This window comes from Tetrao urogallus (genome assembly GCF_951394365.1).
Source record: "Tetrao urogallus genome assembly, chromosome: 13".
Lineage (NCBI taxonomy): Eukaryota > Metazoa > Chordata > Aves > Galliformes > Phasianidae > Tetrao > Tetrao urogallus.
Window position 1 is genome coordinate 4,016,425 of NC_136826.1, and position 27,674 is coordinate 4,044,098.

At 37.4% G+C, this 27,674-nt stretch overlaps 1 protein-coding gene across 2 annotated transcripts in view; it reads right to left on the reverse strand.

Annotated features, from left to right (window-relative positions):
• TENM1 (teneurin transmembrane protein 1) overlaps positions 1-27,674 on the reverse strand; it is a gene marked incomplete at both ends in the record, with an annotated part of 228,455 nt that overhangs the window by 197,024 nt on the left and 3,757 nt on the right. For both annotated transcript variants that reach the window (XM_079541735.1, XM_079541734.1), the window contains one exon: positions 2,683-2,943. In XM_079541735.1, the coding sequence (XP_079397861.1) occupies positions 2,683-2,943 (261 nt within the window). The remainder of the gene's footprint in view (positions 1-2,682; positions 2,944-27,674) is intronic.

Genomic DNA, 27,674 nt, shown 5'->3' on the forward strand with positions numbered 1-27,674 from the left:
AGTAGGCACATACCCAGAATACTGACACAAAGGGTTTACCAGAGGTTCACTTAAAAAAAAAATAAAATAAATCAGGTCACTTTTACAGCTGCTGAGATAGAGTTCTGAGTTACACCCACTCAACCAACTGCCCTCACAAAGATCAAGGGTTTGAAGTAAAAGGTTGTGCTTTGTCTGTTCACTTGTTCTTCAGAACACAATTGTTCTGTACCACTAAAAATATTTCCATCCAAAATGTTGTAAGTACAAACCCATCAACGTTCCATCCCTGGAATAAGAAAATCTTTCTTTGATAAACTCAAATAGATTAAAAAAAAAAGAAAAAAAGATAAAAAGCTGAAGGCAGTAGTGCAAGATCAGTGGTTTTTTTTCTTATCTGGAATCATTTCTACTTATTCAGTCTTCAGGTTATGTCTGCACAATAACAGCAGCACAAAATATGCAAATGACCATTCAATTACCTTATTCTATTAGTTTTAACACTCAAAGGATACCAGAATTTCAGTCAGTCCATGTTACCTTCTTATACCCTTATCAGATTTGTGAATGAGCAGCTTGTCCCTTTTAAGTTAGTTTGCACTGAACAGTACTGCAGGTACAGATACATCATGTGTCAAGGAACCTCTCTAGAGCTTTGCATGGGTAGGACAAACTCAAGGAATAACTTAACAGAATAACATTTGTAGAAATATATTGGAGTTCTACGTAAAGTAAGGCATTTCCTGAAAACAGGTTTACCTGAGTCTATTGCATTTGACTGTTCTGCATTCTACAATAAAGCTGCTATGCATTTGCAGCAGAATTTTGCCCACAGATTAAAAAAAACAACAACAACAACAACAAAAAATCAACAGATCTTTTCAAAATACAGGGAGTATAGCACTTAGTTTTCTCAAACAATGCAATAATGGTAAATTACTCATTAATTTTACTCCAGTTTCAAATCAGCTGTACCCACCTGGCATTTAGACAACCCTTCTGCAGCCAGAATTTCTAAATCTATTTTTTTTTACAGCACAGTATCACAGGAACAAGAATTTTATGAACTTCCAGCAATGGCTTGCAATGTACTCAACCATTTCCATACCACAGAAGTTTCTGGCCGGCATAAAGAAAGTCTGCTTCTGTGGTAGCAACTGACAGGAACAAATGCAGCACTTGCAGCTCTCCAATAAAGCTTTTTGCACAAATAACTGCTTAAAAAGAGAAAGATTTGTCACGTGTTATTTCATTTACTAAGAGATTTAAGAATGCCTGTGCTCTAAGAATGCTGAGTTACTGAGAGTCAGCCCAGATAGAAAACAGTTGCTCTCTGGGTCAGAACTCTTGACTATGAACCAACCTGTGTAGTACTTCACAATCACCTTCATCTTCAAATTTATCCACATTAACTTTCAAGACTAATTATTCTTACAAATACTCAGCTCCCTAAGAAACACTGACACCCCATCTGTCCACCCTGTCTGAAGAAAACTTAAGTTCATTTCAGCTTGTGGTCTCAATTTCTCTTCCAGCTTAATTTTGCACTTGCTTTCTTCTCCCAGTTTCCTACTTAGAATTTGTACTGAAGCATCTAAAACATGAATCAATTAATTGAATTAATTAAAAACTTGTTATTAAGCTTACAAACACTCAAATGTTAAATCTACGTGCAGAACTACTCTGCTATATGCTAGATCACGTAAGAAATGAGTTTAAATTGATTAAATTCATTCCTATTATAAATATAAAAAGGATATTCATGAATGAATCCTTTTTCATATTACTATAGATCCATTAAAATATATCACTGTCAACACCGAAGTGTCATCTGCCACTTTCACTGGTTCCCTGATCTTTTATCAATTAAAAAAAAAAACAACAACCAAACAAAACCACTTATTGACCACATTTAACTACTAATGTAGCTAGCATTTGGATAACTACATTAGCTACAAGAAAATCATAGAGTATCCTGAGTTGCAAGGGACACACAAGGATCGACAAATCTAGCTCCTACATGTATCTGTTAAATGTGCAAACTGAGATATGAGCTAAGCAGATTTTCATTAATTTTGATGCCTGGAGATAATCAGTGGAATTTTTTTCCCCATTACTCAATTAAATACACATTTTCCATTTCTAAAACATAAAGCAAGCAAATAAGTAAAAGGATCCTGAAGGAGAATGAGTGCTTAAAACAAAGAACAAAGAACTACTAACCGAGAAATTCAACTTCCATGCACAGAATCAAGACCTAACAGAGACCAGCTTGGTCTGCTCTGCTGATAAAGGTACCTGTTCAGATATAGCTTAACTCTCAAGTCTTAAAGCTACACTCAAAAACCAGAAAATACAGGATGGATTGTACACAAAATGTGTGATGTAAACGTACACATAAAGATTTAAGAACCTAATTCATAGTTCACGAAATTAAAATGATGATCTTTCTACTGCATAAAAATAGAGAATACAGGAGAGCAATTGTTCTCTAGAACTACACAGTCTCATTTGTTTTTTGCCTTATTTTTCATCTACACTATAAACACAATTTAAACGTTTTATCTTGTATAAAGAGTAAATGATCTAGTAGAGATCTAAGGAAGAAGGAGGAAAAAAGAAAGAGAGGACAATGAAGGAGAATAAGAAAGTTTCAATGAAATAATACTTCTATTCAGTATGTCAGATGTATTTCTTTATTACCATTCTCCCCATCAGACTTCCTCTCATGGTCAGTGTCAGTCAGGGACAATGCTGAGTTGGCCCGGCTTGACAGACAGGAGCTGTGTTCTGACTTCATCCCCCTCATCCACATCCTCAGGGCATGATCTGGTGATGCTCCACCTTCGGTTTCAGTATCCACGTCTGAGCCCACCTCTAGTGGGTAGCTGTGCTCTGATACACCATGTAAGTCTGTTTGGTAGCCAGAGCACAGAATATGGGGTGTCTCACAGAATTCCATGTCTGGGGGGTTGAGAAAAAAAAAAGAAGTGTTTAGAAAAGAATTTGGAAGTTAAAAGCAACATACATTTGATGTTCTTCAAGAGAATCTGCTTTGAGGATTAATATTGTTAACACCATTAGAAAACTTTTTTTGATCAATGACTTACTGCTATCCGATCCAATCTTTTTTTAAAGAGTGCTATTTTCAAGTATATAATACAGCACCGTTACAGTGCCTTTTTGTCTGACAGAAATATAAAACTTCAGTTTGCACACCTACGCACTAACAGTAACATATCAATTTACAACTGACCTGAGTTCATATCGAAGACTTAAAAATACAGACACTCTTTTTTTTTTTTTTGCCTGAAAGATAACAGTTCTAAAATTGATCTCACAAATCAGAACGATGGTTGTTTTTATCATAAGGACTACAAGTGAATTTGTAAATACAGAATTTACAAAACAATGTCGGAAATATTAGGTTAATCACACACACTCACACACACACACAAAAAAAAAAAAAAAAGACTACTTACCAATGACTTGCTCTTTGAGAGTGCTGTCCTTGCATATTCACACCAGTGGGTTTTGGTACTCCAGTGCTGGTGAACTACAGGAACCTCCTGGAAGAGCAGTGACTACTAGGACTGTACAAGTGCCATCTCATGACACCAAGTGATCAGAGATATTGGAGAGTTGTACAGTGCTCAATACTTCAGTTATTCTTATTAAACACTGCAACTGTAGAGCATCAGAAATCCAAGGAAAAACAGAATGTGGACAGGAACCATAATGTGAATATGCAGAGGAAACATTCTCGAAGAACTACAGGTAAGTAAGACACATTAGCAAATTACAGCTTTCCTTTGAGGTGGCCTCTGCATATTCTCACTTGTGAGAATCCAATTACAAACGCAACTCCCAGGGAGTCAGACAAGGAGTTCTAATTAAATAAGGATTACAGAACTGTACTCCCTAATTGAACATCAGACCTGGGATGCCATCTTCAGAGACTAAATACAATATCAAACATGCATACAGTATTCTTTCAATTTCTAGAAAAGAAACATTAGAGATGAGGGTCATTGAGAGAGACTGAGGACAAATATTCACTCCTACTGTCATCCTAACGAAAGCCTCAATTTGCTGAACTAATCCACTTACCAGCTGGTGAGAGGAATGGTTATTATTTTAAGCATTTCCTCAGAAATAACAAAAAGCCCTGGTATTTTCTTGAAAGCATTGACCAAAATCTACAAACCAAATGCTAAGCTAAAATAGACAAGTGGCTCAATATTCAAGTCATCGATCTCTGTAAATCAAACCTCTTAGCCAACAAAACGTTTCTGAAGGTCTCTGTTGTGGCAACAGCTCATACAAGCTCAGGCAATGGCAACGTGTTTTCTAGAGAGCAGGAAAGTGGGCACGGGCAGAAAACAGAATGAACTGTCCACAACCTCACTTGAGTCCTGGAAGATCACTCAGGTTCCTTGGTGCTACTGCCCAGGCTGCCCCATCCTACAAGCACTGACTGTGCTGCTCATGCTCCTCTCAAGCCCCAGGGCAACAAAACCAAGGCTTACATGGGGACCCTTTGGAGAGCTCTACCACCTCCCTGATCTCTCCTCACAGGCAGAGAACCTGATCTCAGGTCTGTATTTGTGAAACTGCAAAATGCATCAACTTCACTAGCTTTGCGCTCCAAGTCTCTCAGCTGACTTGAGGTGGACTCTGAGGTTTGATGGAGATGGCCAGGAAGCAGCTGCATAGTTTCTGCAGAAGAGGGAATAGCTGGCATTCACTTTATCTGTGTTTACAATGCAGTCTTCCTTCCTGTTGCCTGGAGTCTGTTTAAAATTGCCACTTGGCAGACTGGGAGAAGGAAGGAGGAAAAGTGGTTCCAGTGGTTGCAAATGGAAACTGAACAGCTGAGGCTGGACTTTGCACTGACTGCTGGTTCTTAAACCTATAGTTATAGCAGGTATAGATACCTGCAAGAGGCCCTACTGGCCTTTCTGAAATAAACTCTCTGTATCCTATGGCTAGAATGGTAAACACAAAACATCCAACCTCCAAAAATCCTTGCTTTTCTGAGGCCTTTAAAGTTCCTTGGACACAGGAGACATAGACGGAGGCCATCTCACAGGAAGTTACTGAAGATAAAATACAGCGTTGTTCATATAATGACTTATTTGTACCTCTCATTTTAAATATACACAACTAGTTCCACTTGGTTTAATTACACAGCACTGACCAGATTTTCCTATGACGCAGTCTAGATACTGATGCTGGACACAAACATTGCAGCTGTATTACACTCAGCCTTTACTTTCCTTTTGACAATAGCAAATGAATAAAACTACCTTTATATAAAATACAGTTCCAAATGGTGCATGGTATCTCTTATTTTTTCTTGACAAAGTTCAAGAAAGGACTTGTACATAAACTAAATAAAAAGCCAACAATGGTACTAAATGACTAACCCATTGCCTGCTATCAGTGAAATAAAGATGAAAGCACTAAACAGGCTGATACTATTCCACACTGAATAAGGCCTGTTCATTTAAATGGAGGCTGTGGACGCCACTATTTCACCAAACACTTCCCAGTAACAGTGAGGTGACTGAATGCTTCCTTGTAAAATAACTGATTTAACGTTCTGCTTAAATGAACTGAGCTGCTATAAAATGTGACAAGAGCTCTAGTCCATACCCTGCCCTCATGCTGTGAAAGGAAGGCGAATGCTAAATCTTGCTGGCCAACAGTAGACACCTAGCAATGAGGCAGCTTGTGACAATTCTGACAATTAGCACATGTATTAACAGATGACATAAAAAGGAGGAGTACTGCCATTTCAAGAAATGTGCTATCAAAGAAAACTAAGATTTATCTGCTAAAACCATATAAAATCCAAGGAAGGTATATTGGACAAATAAATTGGATAGCTGCATTAAAAAAGACTAGCAGTTCTGTAATGCTTCTCATCTACCCTGATGAGAGCGTATTTCCAAAGGACGAGAGTTTATTGATTTACATCAAGAAAAAATTATGGAAATGACACTTATCACCTCATGAAACAAGAGTCAACAGACTTAATTACCAGTCTTAACATTCATCTAGATTTTGATCAAGGCTACAGAAACAACCTATGCTAAGTCTGTCCCGTAACACTTGCTGCAATTCTGTCAAAAACCAGTTTTACTTTCTTTTTTGAATTTAGACTTCTGTAAAATACTGCAGCAATGCAGTGATCTTAGATTATGCCTCTCTTTGTCAACTGAACAACAATTTCAAGAAGCATCTCCTTCCCTTTAAAGCCAGTATCTCCTTATTTTTAGCAACTAAGAAACTTTCCTGTAATAATAAATACTCTGGCAATTTCAGGAGCCGTGTCAGCTGATGTCAGCCCCCCGGGAGCTAAGATGCAGGCACTTCCCTCTGCGGATGTCCACCACAGGCAGACTGTCTGCCCCCAGCAGCCTGCAGCCCACAGCCTTTCCGTTTGCAATTGCATATGCCAAGGGCAAAATTCATCCCAGTAAATCTCACAAATGCTAATTAGATTACACATGTTTAAGAAGCATAGAATTTAACCTTCAGTCTAGAAGTTAATTCAAAATGTAGCAGCTAACAAATTCAATATTTCAGCTATTTTTTTCTCTGGCAGAGTAAAATAAATCGATTTTTTAATGCTATAACTCACAGCCAACCAAATCCAAACTCAATATATTGCATGAATAGCCTATTCCTTAAGTATACAAACCTTTGTAGTATTTCAGCTCTCATGGGATGCATTTTCTGAAAAGCACTTAGCGTGCCAAAATTGTCTGGTTTGGCTTGCACGTCTAACCTTGTTACCTAAAATACTACACATTTCCACAAGGAGATAAAGTTCAAGTGGATTTATGTTAGACATAGTCTAACCAAAGAGACACAGTCACAAAAGAAATGAGGGAACGTTAATATGAAATTCAAGTTCTTGCATGAACTGCATACAGAGGAAAAAAGGCTGCTATTATATACTTATACAGAAGATCATGATAGGATTTTCACATCAGAAGCTTTGTGGAGTTCATTTTAAGTGAGCTTTTAAAAAACAAATATTTAATCTTCCGCTTTTGTAAAAAAAAAAAATTGATATTAAACTAACATATAAAGAAATGCAAAATATTTTATGAACAGGAATTGGAAAGGAGGCTGGTTGCATTAAAAATAATAGTTTCAGTTAACTCATTCCTTTCTTTTACTTTCTGCAACTTAATTTTCATGAAAATCTTCAGAGGGTCAGCTAAACACATCTTTGTGCACACTGAACAATATTGTTTGCTCTTCTGTAAGACGTTCAAGCTGACACAGGAATGATGGAGTTCAGTAGTAGCCAGCTCTAACACTGCTCTTGGCAATGTAGAACTGCTGAGAACTTTTGCCTTCTCTTTCCAGATACACACTCCAAGTTCTGAGAATCTTACTACAGCTTTAATTTAACCACCAGGACAGTTAATAACTTAGTTAGGTTTACACGTGTATGTACAGCCTTTATCGCAACGCATCTTCAGTACTATCTCATCCTCCTTTGGATGGCAGTAACTCATGTTTACTCACATAGTAACAATGGAACAAAGTCCCACAGCTCAGCTCAGCATTTCTGTAAATTTTAGTGGACCTTCAGGACTTGAGGAATTTCCACAGTGTTTCCATTTGCCAAGAAGTTTGCTAATAAACAAACATTAAGCAAAATAAACAACTGTCCACAGGAACACATAATGAAGTCATTTGGACTTACATATTTCAAAGGTCTCTGAATTCATTTGAGTCACAATCTTTATTTTTTTTTCCTAATTCTTGCTCTAGCATTCTTATTCTGTGGAAAGTTTCACCCAAGTACACAACCACTCAATTCTCCACATGGAATTCCACCGAGGATCATAGAGCTGTCTGAATTGGAAGGGACCTTTAAAGGCCATCCAGTCCAACTCCTCTGAAATGAACAGGGACATCTACAGGTAGATCAGTGCTCAGAGCTCCATCCTGCCTGACTTTGAATGTCTCCAAGGATGCGGCATCCGCGACATCTCTGGGCAACCTCTTCCCTAACAACATGCCTGAGAAGCCCCTGATAAATCTAAAGACACGTTCGCTCCAGTGCTTTCTCTTGTACGAAACACAGCCTAATTGCTCTGGTAATTAAATCATAATATCATGTTTGGCTTCAACATATGCCAGTTACTATTTGTACCATGAACATAATGTTACTTACCAGGAGCGATCGCTGTTTCTCAGTCCCTCACCACCATACATGTCATCTATAATATTTAATCAACAGACCAGAATTGGATAAAGTCAGGATGGTGGCTAAGCTTTAAATAAATTATTGCAGAGATGCTGCGCGCAGTCGATGGCGGGAGCACGCTGTGAGGGCTCCATCTGTGAGGGCTCTGCCCACAGTATCTGACAGTAAGCAATGGTGCTGATGACAAAAATCAAAGGAAGATGGATATCTCTGACGTAACACAAAAACACAGCTTTGAATGAGCAACAGACATGGCGCAGACACCCAGTGAGGAACTAATGTGTGCCCTTGGAAATGAAGATCTTTAGGTTCTTCACCAGTTAATGTTGCAAACAAAAAGTGAAGCTTGCTTATTAATTTTGATGGACAATTTATCCGGCTCAAGGGGTTGATTTGACTAGAGAAGGAATGTGCTTTTTCATAGGCTAAGACAACAAAAAGATTGGATCACCACCTGCCCACATACTTATGATAAAAAGATGAACAATGTCTGTTAGAACATTAATTTCCCAATCTATGGGATAAATGTGCAACTCACACCCAAGATGGTGCACTCGGTGGTGAACCTGTTTTGGCTAGGCATCAGCTGTGCATCTATCATAGCCCCATCACATTGAGTGTGTGATGGACCTGGGTACATTGGCCTCTCTGTCCCTTCAGCTGTCCCCATGCCTGGTGGCCTTGATTTCCCCATCCTTCCTCTGTCAGTTCCAAATTGCCTGTGCTACGCACAGGGTGATGCATTAACCTGAATAACTTCATGCCTACAGTAGTTCCCAAGCTAGTGTCTGAAGGAGTGATAGCAGGAAAATCAAAGGAAGAAAAAAAACAAACATGCAGTTTGTTTTTACTGTGTTACACACTGAATGCGCTTTCACACTTGAACACCAATAGGTTAATCAGTGAGTGCATTTCTTTTACTTCAAAATAAGAAGACCAGCTGCTTATGGTACAAGATAGACAGACAGGAGGAGGAACCGAGAAAGGAAGGGAGACAATAAATCAAATGGAGAAAGTGAAGCTCACATTCATTTTTTGAAGCCACACACATGCACCCTCCTAAATGAGAAATTTTGAGGGCTATTGAGCACTCCGCTATATTCAGTGTGTTCAATGGCCCTGAAAATTTCTCATTTCTCACCTGAGCACCATGGTTTACTGGCTGCACCCTGGACTTGAGAATTAAATGTGCAGACATCTTAAGCTGCTTTATCAAGTTGTTTGCGTAACATAAGCTGCGGGATAACTCTGTGAATGCTCTGTGTGTGTTCACATTTGATTGAGTTAGAGATGGTTATTTTTTAAATTTTTTTTTGTATGTTCCTAAGTTGAGAACATGCTGCTTCTTCCCTAGGACAATATTATTTAAGGACATCAAATTTCAGTAACTTTTCATATTGGAATCATTGAGACAGAAGCCAAATATCCATTAATTTGCAAAAGCACTTTACAATAACTATTAATTTGCTTTTTAAATCAACGTTTATCACTTGATAGAGTATTATCACAATCCAGGACAGATTTAGTTGCATCTATTTTAGTAAAAAGTATATTACACATAAATACCATTTGAGCTTTTATATTTAGGTATCAAATGCATAGGACTGGATGTTTTCTCCTACTGTATTTCAATTTTTCCTTGTATTCTTTTCTCTCTTTATTTTCTTATATTAATCTCTGGTTACCACCAGAAAAGCTAGAAATTTAAAAATAGTAATAACAAATAGTAATGCAAATTATAAATAACAAACAGTAATAACAAAAGGAAGATTAAAATGGGAATCCAAATCTGCTGTATGTATGAGAAGGAAAGAATCTATTTCTCAACTCCTTCCCCAGAGGAAGCAGAAGATGACAAACACTTCTCCCATCTTGTCTTCAAACCAACTCTTCAGACTTAGAGGGAAAACTGTAATGTTAGAGATCTTGTTTTTCAAGAGTAACTTAGCAAGGTGCCAGAGGTAAAGCTTTTACAAATAGAGTGTGGATGCAGTGGGTCTCATTTTAATTGTGCAAGAAACACTGTCATTATCAGATAGACTGGGAATGTAATCCTTCAAATTCAAATACATCTTAAGTATTGCTGGCTAATGCCTTTCCTATTCTTAAAGTGTGGCTTTATAATGTAAAATACTTCCATTTACACAGATTCTGTTAAAGAGAAATTTCTATTGCAGATACCCATAAATCACTTTTAATGAACTTTAGAGTTATAAAACCACAGCCAAAGACCATGCGCTAGCATTTAACCTACATTTCTGTTAAAAGAAACCTACTTAGTCTCAAATAATGACCACGTTAATGCTACTCTACAAACAGCAAGAGGAAAGAAATATTATCACAGACAAGAAAGCACCTCAAGTATCATTTGTGAGAACAAATGATGTTTTTATAATGCAGCAGTTGCGATAGAGTTTGGAAAACTTGTCTTACAATACATTCAATTTCAATATACAAAAATACATCAGGAAGGAAGAATTTTCAAGAAAAAAAAAAAGACTGGCTGTTTTCAAAAGCTGAATTATAAGAGAAGCATTGAAATTTTCTTTCAGAAGCTTAACAAGTTTCCTTGATTCTAAAATCATTTGTCTGTCACAATTTTTGGTATTTCTGCACGTGTTTAAAGGAATCAACAGATGCTGAACCCTTTCTTCTCATGATTACATTTTCATAATTAAAGCTAGCTACCCACAATCTTACTGTGTAGAATCTGTTAATTTCTTTTATTAAACAAACAAACAACAAAAAAAAAAAAAAAAGGAATTTCTTGAAGGCCAGCACAAGCATGAATCAAATCATCTGGAGAAAATTGACTTTTCTCTTCGAAGGAGTTTTAAATGAATGCATATTCTTCCTCAAGGTTAACTTCAGAAAGTGAAAAAGTGGAGCACTGATAGCTTTAATCCAGTATGTTTATAACTTAACAGGCATGGATAATGTAGTGGTTCCAGCTTGAAGGCTGATCTCTCGTTTAGGAGAATGAAGTCTGACAATTGCTTTAACAGACTAAGTTGTATACCACCATTTCTCAAAGTGACATGACTCTCTAATTGTTGCTATATCCCTACAAACTTCTTGAAGTCATTTCTGAATGTGGTTTACATTTAAAGCAGAATCACTTTCATTCAAATATCAGTCCTTGAGGCTTCATGACAGATATCACATCCTAATAGCATTCTGGATGGGAATATAAAATTAATTTCTACCAACAGTTTTGATTCTGGTTTGTAAAGTATTTTAAAAATACACCAGTTGTTTCTAGAAGTCTTGAAATTGTTTCCCCTTTAAAAATTCTAGTGGAACCATTCATATGCTAAATGAAAATCAAAGCCTTTTTTGAATTAAAAAAGTGCAGGTATCTTTACAATATTTATTGATTTAGTGTTAGAAGGCAAAAAAAAAAAAGAAAAAAAAAGAAAAAAAGAAAAAACCACAACACAACAAAGTGTAAAATCTGATTTCATTTACATGCTGTAAATCCAGAAATACCTTGAATTATGCCAGTAGGGCACATCAAGTAGGTAGCACTTAGGCTTCGGGTCAGTATGACTGTCTGCGAATAAACATCTGCAAGTGCACATCTTCATGATGATGGAAACATTTTTAGAAAGCCAACAGAGATGTAACAGAAATGTTCTTTACTGATTACTAAAAATCTGCTTAAAAGAGTATCTACTACCCGTTTTCCTTTGAAGATGGAGGGCTGAGTATCAGAGGCAGGCAGGATTGGAGGAGGGCTGTTAACGTCACCCTGGGCCATCTTCAGGGAATGCACTTACAGTTATTTCAAGACTGAAACAACACAAGCAGGACTGAGGTTTCTGTAGGACTGCTTACTTTCATCCATTGGCAAAGTTCACACCTGTGCTGGCAAGTTTTTAAAAAACCCTGACATTTTGAAAAATGTATTTGCAACAGGGTGGGTATTACTGGGAGTTGTAAGCGGGATCCTCGAAGGAAAGGGTGAGGCATAAGGCTCTAACAGGAATCAGGTCGTGCATTCACCAAACAACAAATGGGTGCCATCACAGGAACTAGGGAAATGGAAGAGCAGTGGCTTCTGGCAGTGTGAGGTCTGACTCTCACACGTCTCCTCAGCAGCCCCTTCCTGCCCTGCAGCTGTGTCAGAGCCAACATGGTGTGAGCTCTGAGGCACAGCAGCGCCTGGTGAGGGCTCTGCTCCTGCCTTCTTGGTACGCTCACTGCTTTAAGTATAATCATCTTTTCCACTAAAAATCAATTTAGACTGTGAGATAGCTCCTACTTCAGAGTTTAGGACAGCTAAACAGATTAACACTGCCTTGTTTAGATTGCAGGTGCACAAATTTGCACTTTTTCTAACCTTTTCCCCCAGGATCCTCGAAAAATTTACTTATAGCATACATGAGCTTAACATCTATGCGGCATATACTTTTAATTTAGATAAAAACAACTGAGTAAAATTTAGACCAACAAATACTCCCTTTTTATTAATCCTGTAAGAAGAAAGGGAGACCTCGTGCACGTGAGCCCTTCAGTACTTCCATTCACATCCAATTACATCCAGCTGCCAACCTGACATTGCTGAGAACATATGAAAGACAACTTGGCACATCCGTTGCATTTGATTAACCAACTGGGGATACAGATTGTCAGTCAAATAACCTCTCTTTCCCCAAAAAATCTCTTGAGTAGTTTGTCACCAAATGTTCCATCTGATCAAGAAAAGGGAGATTACACTCCCTTCAAAAAATTTGGACCAATTCAGTTCCCTTCTTTTCTCGAGTGTTCATTTTACCAAAGGGCTTTCAATATCAGCAGTTCAAATGTTGCTGTTTAAGTAATATCAAAACAATTTAATGGAAATAACTTTTTTTTTAATCTCTCATTTCTACTACGTAAACCAGTTTTTCAAGTGTTTAAACTCATTTCCCTCCTTTAGATCTTTATCAGTTCGTTTTGCATTTCCAGAAACTGTTTCTTCAACACTACATTCCATGAACTAGTTACTTCAAAAGACTCATATTCTGACTCAGTAACTAGAAAATCGGTTTTCTTATTGTTTTCATACTATCAAGAGGGCTTAAAGTAAATGGTGCAGTAATTGCAGGTGTGCACACCCACAAAATACACCATGGTAATCTTAAATAAATATCACAGGACATTACTACTATTTAAGTTAAATAAACATCTCTTAAAATGTATTTCACCCTAAAATGCATGTTGTGGTTACCATGGAAAGATGAAAATTGCAGACATTTATGTCAGCATAATAAAGTTCCTAAGCATACAATATGGTATCTACAAAACTCAGGGTCATTAGAGAAATTGAGCACAGAAGGGAACAATGTACTTCCAAGAACATTTTTTCAGAATTACTCCAATAGCATTTGTCTTTACGCTGTTAAGCTACTTATGTAGGTACTACAAGATGGCCTATTCCCTATATATTAGGAGGGATAATATGCTTAGAATACCAAGAGCTGTTTTCATCTAATTTTCCATCTCAAGATTTGATATAGGGCTCCAAAAGAGGGAATAAGTAACATCATTCCTGTGCCGCGCCAAAGGGAATGAAGTATGAACAGAATACCAAAGCACACCAAAAGACCTCAGTACATTTTCACAAAGTTTAAACAAGTGCTGTGAGTCTCTACCATCTGTCACCAAAAATTTATCCAGGCTTTGGGAACAAAGCCACTACACGATGAAATACCTCCAGTATTTTTATGTGAGTAGGAGCACTTGGCTACATTTTTTTCTAGCTCTAGACCTCTTTAATTCCTCTGCCCTTTCTTAATGTGTGTTCTATTTGTTTTAAAATACCAAATAGTTTATTTGGGTATATAGTACTCATTTTAGCTATTCGAGCCACTGACTTTGAACACACTAGGCTGCAGTTTAACCACACAGCATCTTTATCTTTCATTCTGACACAGCCATGTGATAGATACCTTGAAAATAACAAGTTACCGACTGGTAAGCATTAAAATGTGATTCTTTTCCTTCTGAAAATGAGTAGACAAGCAGCTCCTCTTTCTGATGCAAATCACAGATATTGCTGACTAAAACAAAGTCTCCTTCATTGTGGAATAAATGGATATATTTGTATTGCTAATGTGATGGTTGGGATGCTAACCACCCAATATAAAACAGTTAGAAGTTGGTAACTAACAAATTCCCCAAAAAAGAAGTTAGAAAATGAAATAATTTGTTTGGACCTCAACAGACTGAAAAGTAGAAGCAGAATAACCCACAAAGTATTCTACACAGACAGAGCTTCTGAAGGTTCCCAGCTCTACCTCAGAGAAAGTAAACTGAACCAGAAGAGCAAGACATCTCACTACCAGATTAGCCTGCAGTAGCCATGTAAACTCCTCCATGCCCCAAAGGAAGGCTTACCATAGACAGACATGCAGAACTCAAGTTCAGCATTGCTGGAAATACTTTCTGCCTTCTTATTAAAAAATTCACACAGTTGGAGGTGAACTAATTGAGGTGGTGGAGAAAGTAACACAGAAGGCATTTAAAATGTAATTAAGCCATGATCAGAAAAGGGATGCATAAGGGAGACAGCTCTCAAAATAGAGACTCCAGGGAAATACCAGATTCAAGCACAAATGAGAGCAACTGTGCATTGAACCACATTCAGAAACATTTATACATACAGCTAGAAGAATCTGCACAAATACCAATTAAAGACTTAGGCTACAGCTAACCAGAAAAACAAGGAGGAAAAAATAAATTTACAGTTTGAGATAACTATCATTAGCTTTACTGCACATCACAGAGAAAGGTGATCTGACAAGAAAAGGGCCCAATCCTGCACCTGAGGGATACTCAATCACACTGGGGATTTGAGAAGAACCCCACAGGATCAGTAAGCGTCACAATTCTTTTGACATTATTTTGTCAAATCATGCTTAAACTCTACTTTCTGCTGTTCTGGAAGGATAGCAGCAGCCACTATTTCACACAGTGAAAAACACAACTCACACAAGTAATTCACTATATTAAGGAGAAGGAAAACAAACAGAAGAGTAAAAACACGTAATTTATAAACCTTACAGTTTTCACCTAACATATTTAATAAATATTCCCTTTGTGACAAAAGCTGCTTTGAGAGACTCAAAGCAATAGCCTACAGAATTTGGTTCAAAATTTTCTCTCAACATAAGCTATTTTACAGAAAAAAATGCATTAGAAAAAATACAAGCTACTACTCAGCCATGTAATGAATTGTTTTCAGATGACAATAGGAACTGCTTAAACATCCTTTTGTACAAAGCTTTGTTATCTAACAGCTTTGCATTTAAACATATCTTCAAGCCTTTTTTCCACTACTTTCTCCTAATAAATTTGTGTCATGCAAGCCTGCTGAGTTCAGAGTCTTCATGAGTAACACTTTCTCTCTAGAGCAGGAGTCCCATGTGGGTTTTGCCTTTCTAGGCATTATCTACCCTTTGGTATTGTCTTGTTCTCCTACCAGCTGCTACACCATTTCCTGAGCTGTACCACCTGGTACTGCGCCCTATATTAGCCACAACAGGAACAGAGCAAATAGGAAAAAAAACCAGCACAGCTGAGCAGGATGACTGGCACAGGCTGCAGGCAGTAGATCTAGAAGTGGCTGCAACTGAAAAAGAACCCATTTGTAGGAGCTTTAATCGCTTCTCTCTAGAAACACAGCAGGAACCTCTCAGATACTAACCAGATCAAGCTCATACAAACTAGTCTCACTCTTAAGTCAATGTGTGAAGAACAGAGCGTTGAATTAGATGCCCTTTAGTGACAGATATCAGTGCAGACGATGGAACAAGGATGTGGTGGCTCTGAACAGGAGGAAAACTCGATTTGAAGGAAAAAGAACAGGGAGTTGTAGTGCTGTAGAGAATTTTTTAAAAAAAGCACAGTGCAAAGAACCATTTTCACCATGCTAATACAATCTACCTCTCTGAACCATCCTTTAAAAAAAAAAAACACATTCAGAAGAGTATGTATATTCCTCATTGCTGAAATGCTTCCTCATGCCTCTGGTTTATTTCAATTCAAAATGGATCACATATGAACAGTAAGAATCAAATGGGGTGACACCATGATGGAGATTGGCACACCAAATGAGAAGGAAGCTGTTGATGCACTGCTACAGAAGAATTTAAGAGTTATTGGCCAAAAAACTTCACAAGTCGGTGTTTTCGTGTTTAACACATTACTTTTTTTGCTTAGAATAGTTTGCTGAATTTTAATAATTAAACAAAGACAATAGCCTTTACTTTCCTTTTGTTCTCCTTGAAAAGGACCTATTAGCCAATTAAATGTATTTTATACATATGAGTCATTTTAAGGGGACTATAAAATAAAACTGAAATATGAATATTTGCTAGCAACATTATTCCCACTGGCAATCTACAGAGATCCATTCCTATAAACAAATTAAAGACTGAGATTACTATTATTATTATTATTTTGTAACTACAGTCGTAGAGAAAAACTTTAAAATACTGGAATATTATGTCTGAACACTCATTTGATCATAATATGCTTTCTAAATTGGAGCATCAAGGTACAGCAAAATAACTTTGGCTGCTGTTCCTGCCCATTGTGCTGTTCCTTCTCAGTCAGGTTTGGTGTTCCTAAATCACATGCAGTGCACACAGGCAGTTTTTTAACACTTGACCCATATCTGATATCCCAGATGATGGAGCATTATTAAAGCATAAGGAACCATAAGCTCCCTGCTGCCAGAACAGTGACAGAAATGACTGCTGGTGAGAAGTTTGGTGTTAGTGGAGCTGTGTGGGGATGATGATAATTATCTGTCAAATGAATATTTATTACATGGAGGAATTCAACAATGAATAATACTTCATTGAAGAGTGGGAATAATGCTATGGAGAAGTTGGCCAAAGCAGACACGGCTTCCTTTGTGCTGTAGTCCAGTGCAGCTGTATGATATACAGATGGGTGCCAGGAATTTGTGAACTAGAGTAACAGCCTGCAATAAGTAGACCTATCTCCCTTATATTAGCCTCCAAAGACAAAGCTGAAAATTAGCTAAATGAGCTTTTATATTCCTGAAGGCATGCTCACCCTACCACAATAAACGCACTGTGGCTAATGATTCTGGAAGAAGCACTGAGGTATCGAACGTCACACCTTTGACTCCACAATTGCAATTTCTTCTCCTGTTGTAGAACATGTTGTTTATTTAGAGTAACATTCAGAGGCAGCCATTTCAGATGTTCAGCCTGTCTCTGCTGATTTCTTTGCAAGTGGCACCAGCCTCCAGCTAGCTGAGACAAACACCTGGCGAGTGGCTCAGTGGAACAATGGTCACCACAGTGGGACCGAAGTATGGGAGCTTAATTTTAGTTGATCAGAATCAAAAAGCTGGAAAAAAAATCTCTGTGTGCCAGAAGACCCTTTTTTTTTTTTTTTTAATAAATAAAAATTCCCCACAAAGAATATACAAAGCAGACTCAATTGTTTTGAAATATCCTTCCTTTCATGTCCAAAAATGAGCAGAGCAGCAACTTGTGATAACAAACCTGAGAATCTAAGAGGAAAAAGAAAGAAAAGAAAACACTGGATGTATCTTCTACTTTCTAAGAAGCATCCAGGGAAGCTGTGACATCCCCCTAAACTGCAAAGCAGCAGTATTCAAGTGAGTAGCAGTAAGCAAACTGGTGAACGTTGTAAGCATGCATCAATAAGATCTTTAAACACCTGATCCAGCAAGTAGGATATTAAGATAGACAAATAATTCAGTAATGGTGGAGGGTTTTTTTTTTGTTTTTTTTTTTTTGCCTTTTCCCACTTTGTTTTTATCTGCAAGTAGATTTCAAAGTATAGAACAAAATCAAATAATTACAACCATTCTCCCCAAACATCTAAAGTCTACAGATCAATAGCCAACAATTAATTGCAAACATCCTATAATCACTACTACAATATCAGCTAAAACTCAGGCTACATCTGTAAGCCCAAATCTCCCTGGTACTAAAAAGAACTGTATCCCTAGAATCAACAGTTCGATGAAGCCTTTGAGAATCCACTTGCAAACCAAACCAATCACACACATCCTACAAATATTTCCTTTCCACGACCACTAATTTATACATTACTGAAAAAGTACTCTCCAAGGTATGCACTGACACAGGCTACACCACATAATTTGTAACGTAATTTTTTTGTTACTATAGATAGAAATATTAGTTTCTGTTTGCAGTAGTAAGAATAGCAAAGTCGAAGAACTGATTGCATACAGAATTAAAAGAAAAAACAGACCCATGTTTTCATACTTTTTATCCACAAGTAGAAATACAGAATTTGATCCTATATATTCACAGAAGTATTTTACAGAACAGTAGGTGTCTTAATCCAAAGACATAACCATTATGCAAAACTACATGACAAATAGCCTCTTCAAAAATAAATACAGGGTAAAAATGAATGCATTAATTTATTAGGGAGATCAGACCTCGAGAAAGGAAGCTTTAAAAGACCATTGATAATTGTAATAATACAATCAAAGCACAAATTCTCAAGCTAAATTTAAATGTTGAAGCAATGAAGCCTGCACCTTGAAGTCATGCAGGTAGAACCTGCGCTATGCCACTACTCCACGCGTATCTTTCTGTGTTTACACACACATATGAAATAAGTAATTTGAAAACTCCCATGGAAGGAACAATGAGACATCACTGAAACATTTTAAAACTAATTCATGCCTCCCGCTGAACATAAAAAGTCAGTGTATGTAGGACAATATGTGATCCTTTCTACTGTCTTCTATTTCTACTAGAAATAATTATTCAACCACAGACTTTGTTAATTTCTTTACTCAGAGGAATTAAAAGTACATACCAAAACAACATTACAAAAGATCAGATTATCAGTGCTCTGCTATGATTGTCATTTAAAAAGATTCAAAGCTCTATTTTTTTAATACAACAGCATAAGAAGTTAATTTTTTCTTTTTTCCTTCACGCCAATAGACTATGACATAAAAAGGTCAAGCTAGTAAACACCTTTAATTTCATGCAAGTATTTGAATAGAAGGAAAAAAAAAAAGATATGCTCAAAATTAATAAAATGCAATTTTTTTAAACAATATTTGGAGCTCCCTTTTATTGGAATTCCAACTCTAGGAAAACTGAATGTATCTTTCACAGGCCACAAACAGTTGTCTGAAGAAAGAAAAGTGTATTTTCTTCTCTTCAACCCTTAACAGCAGGAGTTGTTAAGTATGTTTCTAGATATCATGGATGCTTATTTTCATTATTTTACTGCTTTCAAATAATATTGACACAATCGTGCAATGTCAGAAGTTAGCCAGTGTAAGTAAGCTTCTGCTTTTCAGAATCACAAAAAAACTCCAACAAACAATTAATAAATTTAATGGATTAAGAAATCAGCATATGAGTTCAACATATGATCACTTCTATGTGACCTGAATTTCCATTTCTAGAACTTTCACAGATAACATAAAACCTACTTCATGTCTACATTTTATTAGATTATGCTGTTAAGAAAATCTCATGTGAATGATTTTTGCTCTGTAAATTAAAATTAACAGAAACTCAAGATTTTATACACTTCTGAACACCAACCACTTTTATCCTATTAAAATATCTGGAATTTATTGTTAAGCATTTATGGTAAACGTCCACAGCGACTGTTCACAGGGGAAAATAAAGCCATCAAGACTGGAAAAGTTCTGGAAAGCTTAAATAAAACTCCCCAATAAATCAGTTTAAACTGTGCCATGTTATTTTCTTTCTTAAGTCAATTTTAGATCATGCTTCTTCATTTGTATAATGAAAGCAATAAATAAGTTGAGTCTGAATTAGTGAGAAAGAATGTAGCAAATTCAGAGAATAAAGAGTTCTCCTTTCAGTGGGAGAAATCAAAATAAATTTAAAAATCAAGCGAAAATAAAAATAGATTAACCACAGTGAGCTCAAATAAAATAACTGTATCAACAGAATTTTTGATGAACAACAGTTCATGAATCTTCAGTACATTCTGCTTACTGTTTGTCAGGGATTGGAAGGGACCTTGAAAGATCGTTTAGTCCAAAGACTAGATGAGATGATTGTATTCATTTTTCATATTATGGTAGCCTTCTAGCAGCACAGGCTATGCGCATTTGCAAGCACAAGGATTCTGCCAGGCCACCTCTACTGCCTGGCTGGTTGCTCAAGAGGCAGCAGCCTGTTTATGAGGCTGTATCATGCAAAGCTTCTTAGGGACAACACCCAGAGGAAACCGGAATGACCTTGAGCATCTCTAAGATTTTAAAGGTGATTCACTGTTCTTTATTATTTTCTTTCTGTTATGTTAATTCCATTCTAATGAAGCAACCTAAAAATTCCAGGAAGAGTGCCTTACTAGTGAAGTACTGAATGGCTGAATTATGAAATGCACCACTCCCATTTAATAGCTTCACAAGGAAAGCTCTGCAGAGTTTGCAATACACTTCTGTGTTAAGGAAGTGCTCACTGAAGGCAGGTACAGAGTATTCTCCTCTTACAGGTATACAGGAAGGCTGATTTTGGCACTTGAGGCTCGAATACAGATTTGCCCCATTTCCAGAGACCATGGCCAGTATAATCTGATTCTGCTTCTCCTTATTCAGCACACGTAACCTCTACAGCTTTCTATTTAATACATGGCAAACAGTCTGGCCCCAATGCTTTATTCTCAGCATTTCAAAAAACTCCTCTGAAGCCAAACAACTTACTTTGACTAAGCAGCAGCGCCAAATCAAGCTTTTCACTTACCAGAATAAAGGTCCAAGACACCAGGACTTCAAAAATAGTCCTATTCTGAGTGCAGTATTTAAGAGAGTCCCCTTGTTCATGTTCTTTCTCAGCGATGTAACAGTTACAGATTCCAGTATTTTGTATTATCACACTAATACTGAGTAAAGCAGAGCTGATCTTTACAAATGTTTACGTTTCTTGACAGTCAGTTTCATTAGTTGTCATGTTAATATTTTAATCTGAATTTGCTGACTTCCTAATCTCTTATTTTCACACCAACAGTTTACATTTTGATAAAGGACATTTCTAAGCTTTCGGGTGACGGTTGGAATTCTCAGTACTCCCTATTTTATTGTGTAACTGGTGCTTACAGTGGAGAAAGAATCAATCTGTTGGTGTTGAACATTACCTTATTCCTTTCAAGCTGTTTTTTCCATCTGAGCTAAAGATGCTTCATCCACTTGCAGAGCATTTCTAATGAGTGGCAGTCAGCAGGAAACTGATTTTTGAGCAGCTTCCAATAGAAGTGTGGCTTCGAAAGGAGAACCCTAGATTTTAAATCCACAATTTATTTCACATAAATACCTTCAGAATGAAGTTCAGAAGCATTTGAGTCTGATTCTAAAAACAAAAACTAATTCAAGTTCTAAGTTAGTACATAACCACTCTTCTGATTAACGAGAAACATTATGGAATCACTGAGCTGCTTCTTGACAGTTCTTTATTTCAGGAGGTACAAAATCTTCTGACAGATACGTAATTGAGAAACCCTAGGAAGAAATGTTATTTTGTTTCAGCACCTGCTCTATAAACGAAGATAATCAAATCAGATTTCTCATTCCAGAAATTAAGATGACTCTTTGTTTCAAGAGTGACATAAAAGACACAGCAAGAGTGCGTAGAGCAAAACGCCTTGCAGAACAAGTGCAGAGCTCTTCGTTCAATCTGAAGCTCTCTAATATTTGCTTAAGACATTCCCTGTGTTCGTTCATATCCCTGTTTTAACTTATGGCAGACCTTGGACACTTTTAAGTGTTATATAAAGAGGCTCTATTCATACAACAAGAGCATCCCCTCCCTTGACCTGGGTATGGCTGGCCCTTTTGGATGGATAACCAGGGAATACCTTGAGTTGGAAGGGTTACACAGTGCCTACTGCAGATATTCTAGTATCACAGGGTACAAGTTCCTGTAAAGATTGTTTAGTGTTTTTTACAGTTACTCTTCCCTCCTGATTTTTATTTCAATGACTTCAGGCATTTTATATCATGGAAAACTGGTAATTCAAAGAAGAGAATGGAAATTAGGGTTGTCTTCTGTATCTGTACACTGACAAATGGATTGTTAAGCTTGTGTAATGTTTGGAGAGTGCTATTTTAATCCTTAGATGAGATTTGTTAGCAGGGGACTGGAAACGTGCTGTGATCCTTCTCTCATTTATTTCCTTTCTCAGTAGCTTTTTTCTCAGTTTTCCCCCTTGTCAGATATTCACTTTTAAAACAAAAAAGATTACATATGAGAATGAAACTATTTTTGATAATACAAGGCACTAAGATGATGGTAAACACTGTAAGGTTGGAAGCAGCACTACTGAAATGGTGACAGAAGGCTACAAGGTTCTGTAACATACTTGTGATACCATATGAAAGCACCCACTCCATTCTTGTGGGAAAAATCTCTTTGTATGTTCAGTTTACTTGGGTACTTTGATCTGACGAGGGAAAGGAAAAGTATTCCCTCTGTGAGGCTTAAATGAAGCCTCAAAATCCAGTTTTCTCACCGCAGTTATTCCAAAGAGAGAAATTTCCAATTACTTGGCAAATCAAGAAAGACTGTCCCAAGGAGGCCTGAAACTAAGTGCATCTTTTTCCTTCCTTGGAGCCTGCTGATACTCCCCACACAGAAGAGAAGGCTGCAGTCCAGGAAGCTGCAGAGAAGAGCTCATCACACTATTTTTCTCTGGGAGACAGTAACATCATCACCATTAGACCACAACGAGCCAAACAAACACAGCACAGCACAACAGGAATCTGTATTTCTGCGAGAGAATGCAGCAGGAGGCAACACACTGAAGCTTTAAGAGTACGGATTCTTTTATTCTGCCTCATACGGAATCTTTTTAGAACAATGTGAAGCTCATAAACATTCAGACCAGATGGCATAACACAGCAGCACAAGCTGGAGCTTATTAGCTATTGCTTCTGTTCGTTAGTATATGGCCCCGAACCCTGAAGGAGCTTTAAACCACACTCTGCTAACAGCTGAGCAAGGGCAGTGCGGTACAGACTGTGTGCCTCTTCACACGGCCATCATACTTGGGCTATGTTTCACATTTCTGCTCTAAAGCATACAGGTACATAACACTAAAATAAAGTTCACAAAAGATCTTCTAAAATTGGTGAAATAATGTGGTAGACAACATAAAAAGTCTAAAAGTTAAGTATTTGGCATTTACAAACAGGTGAGAACTGAATCTGATGATACAGTGTACATCAACATTTTTGATACAAGTCCTATTTAATAATTAATTATATTTTGCCAAAATATGTACTATCAAAGAAAGCCTTTTATATTTTCTTCCCTAAGCTATGGGGTTTCAAGGAAAGTACTAACAAAAATAATTGGTTTCCTTTGTAATCAGCCTCTTCCTATCTCCCAAATCTCTGTAATGCTCCATTCCACAATACTGCAGTATTATATATATATATAATAATAAATAATATATAAAAAATATATATAATATAAATATTATAAAAATAATATATATATTATATATAATATAATATATTATATATTAATATATAATAATAATATATATATTATAAAATAAAAATATAATATAAAATAATATATATATTATATATATATTATATATATAATATATATATATAATACTGCAGTCACTTCCCAGATAACTTGATAAACAGCTCTAAACAAATTACGCATCTTAAAGGTTCAAAAAACAAAAACAAAACCCTTTGCATTAACTCCACAATTTTCATCACAAAGAAAATATGGGGAACAGAATTAAACAACAACCCAAAGAGTACCTCACTTCTAAAAGCACACGTAGCAATGGTTCTTCCAAAGGAAACTTTTCACCATACAATGTTCCTTTCTTTTTCAAAACTACCCATTCTCCCCTCCACATGCAAACTTAAAAATAAAAAAACCAATACCTGTTACTGTGTCTTGCCTCACGTTAATCACTTGTATTAATCTTTATTTTGATAGAATTTATCCCAAAAATAATGCTGGCAAGAGCTACACCAAACTGCTCTATCACACTGCTCTGAACACCAGCTCAGCACTGACAATACGTGACCACTGTCTTCTGAATAGCAGTCATGCTCAGAGATGCCTCTTGATAATACATTTTCCCTTCATAAACTGCTGGAAGTGTCAAAGCACATAAGTCCTAAATTCACACGGATAAGACAGCATTCCTGTTTTTAACAAATGATGCCAAATTACACAAGCTGCAGATACGACTGTCAAATAATCATCAGTTCTAAATCTCTATTAGAAATGATGAACTTCACAGCCATTCTTTTGGCACCCATCTCCACTAGGAAGGCTCCCAAGATCTTTAACTCACACTATGCTTGAGTATTATTCTAATGTTTCCAAGAAAGGGGAAAAAAAAAAAAAGCTGATAAAATTTTGCTTCTTTACCCTTTTATGTTATTAAAAAATGAAGTAACTGAAACAAAGAGGACATAGTATTTGCAGCCCAAATTTAGTTCTCCATCGCTCCACAGTGCAAAACAGATCTGTTGGGCCAGACGGATTTGCTTAATTCTTACATCAGAGAAAAATATAGCTATTATGTAAAAAGCTTTTCTGTTTCACAGATGACAAAAAACCACCGTGACATTTTCCTGACAGAACCATTTCCTACCACTCCTTCTCAGCATACCTTATATTTATGTCTCTAATAATAAATAAAAGTGCTTTTGACTGGTCAGATGAAGTTAAGAGTTGCATGTGTTTAAATCTTTCTTCCTGGTAAGTTTGTGTTTGCTGACACGTAAAATGCCCCCCAATTCCTGCACTGCACTGCATTTCTTCTTTTCCAGAGAAAGCGCTGTTGAGCACCAAAACATGTCTGTTGCCCACATTCCTACACCAGAGCTGCAATGCTAAGAAGTATAGGAATGAGAATATGATGGAAGCAGCAGTGAGCTAAAACAACGGACTTTGTTGAAGGAAGATGTCACACAACAGCCAAATCTACTTACCTCTTATTCCTTAAGACAATTTTATACATTTTCTCTGAAACATTTATCAGTCTGTAGCTCAAGGCCTACTTACAGGGCTAAAAGCAGAAAATGACAACATTTTTGTGGAGCACTCTAAAATCTTGTTTTCTGGAATAGTAGTAATGCTGATTTTTTTTTTCCCCACACATTTATCAGAAAAGTTTTGGCGTATCCTCTTTTCAGGAATAACACCACTTTGCCTTACTTATAATGTAGTTCAATATATCTGTCTTGCCAGGAAACACACGTTTGCCTAACCAGAAATTTACCGCCGTATGCTCATTTTGTTAATGATCAATACACTTCATCATGCCAAAGATTCAATCCCAGATGCTTATCCTATCAGGGATTCATTCCTCTCAACTAGTGTTTTCTACAAACCTATAATTAGCCTAAAAGCAATAAAGCTTTTTTTGTAAGGGACAATATTTGTGGAATACAACTTCCTTCATATCTACTTCGGTGGAAACAGAGAAAGCTGTGGAGGAAAACAGACTTTTAATGATGTAAACGTGTCACAAACAAATTAGAAATGAAAACACGTATGGTACATTTATGAGAACTTATTTCTGCATATCCAGGTCCATCGATGAATTTCCTAGCAAGAAAACATTTCTGATGGCTTCTGCCAATTCTACCCCAGCTCTTCCAAGTACAAAACACTGTGTTTACCAATTCTTCCAAGAATTAATTTACTGTGTTTGCCAATATGTACAAGCTATATGATATTGGGTCTGGCAGGAATTCATAACATCTTCTTGCCAGGATGAGATATTGTAGATTTACACATCTTCAGATAGACAGGAGTTTGAGCATTCCAGTGATTAAAAAAAAAAAAAGCATTTTAAAGATCACTCAGCATACAACTAGCACTGACTTTTCAGGAGTGAATGATGACACTGACATAAGATTTGTTTTTCAATGAGTTGTTAGGTGAGGAAATGATAGCTGAGCTTACTCCAGAACTGCAACTGATCTTGCATTGTGCTCTCCAAAAGGGACATAAGTTCTAGATGTCAGGAAAACAATCTAGAAATGATAGTCTCTCAACAGATTAAATCCGTATTTACTGTAGATTTTCTCTCATATTCCCATCTATTAAAGTCGTGAAAATTGACCAAGAAATCTTCTTTGAAGAACAAGATTTGAGAGAAAATTTCAGGAAATGCAAGGAATACAAGAATAACAGAAAGTTAAGTACTTTGCATCCGGGTGTTGTTTTTAATATGTAAAACCAAAAAAATACCTCCAATATCACATGAATTTTCAAATAATATTTTGACATAAAAAGATGTTTGCAAAAATATTGACTACTGCAAAAAAAATTGAATACTGTAGGATATAACTGAGACTTCTGAAGATATTTTGAGACATGCAAAGTTACAGTTTATACAGATTGCTTACATTCACAGAATCACAGAATCGTAGGGGTTGGAAGGGGCCTCCAGAGATCATGGAGTCCAACCCCCCTGCCAAAGCAGGTTCCCTACACCAGGTCGCACAAGTCGGTGTCCAGGCAGGTCTTGAACATCTCCAGAGAAGGAGACTCCACCACCTCCCTGGGCAGCCTGTTCCAGTGCTCCATCACCCTCACCTAAAGAAGTTCTTGTGCACATTTGTGCGGAACTTCCTATGCTGCAGTTTCCAGCCGTTTCCCCTTGTCCTGTCTCCACACACTGTTGTAAACAGTCTGGCCTCGCCATTCTGCCTCCCACACCTTAGATATTTATAGACCTGGATCAGGTCCCCTCTCAGTCTTCTCTTCTCAAGGCTGAACAGACCCAGTTCACTCAGCCTTTCCTCATAGGAGAGATGCTCCAGGCCCTTCACCATCTTCGTGGCCCTCCGCTGGACTCTTTCCAAGAGATCCCTGTCTTTTTTGTACTGGGGAGCCCAGAACTGGACGCAGTGCTCCAGATGAGGCCTCACCAGGGCAGAGTAGAGGGGGAGGATCACCTCCCTCGACCTGCTGGACACGCTCTTTTTAATGCACCCCAGTAAGCCATTGGCCCTCTTGGCCACAAGGGCACACTGCTGGCTCATGGCCAACCTGTCATCCACCAGGACACCCAGGTCCCTTTCCGCAGAGCTCCCCTCCAGCAGCTCATCCCCCAACCTGTACTGGTGCATGTAATTATTCCTCCCCAGATGCAAGACTCTACACTTGCTTTTGTTAAACCTCATCCAGTTTTTTTCTGCCCAGCTCTCCAGCCTGTCCAGGTCTCGCTGAATGGCAGCACAGCCTTCAGGCGTGTCAGCCAATACTTCCAACTTCATATCATCAGCAAACTTGCCGAGGGTGGCCACTATCCCCTCATCAAAGTCACTGATGTTGAACAAGACTGGACCCAGCACCGACCCTTGAGGAACACTGCTAGTTATAAGTCTCCAACCAGACTCTGCACCACCAACAACGACCCTCTGTGCTCTGCCAGTCAGCCAGTTCTCAAC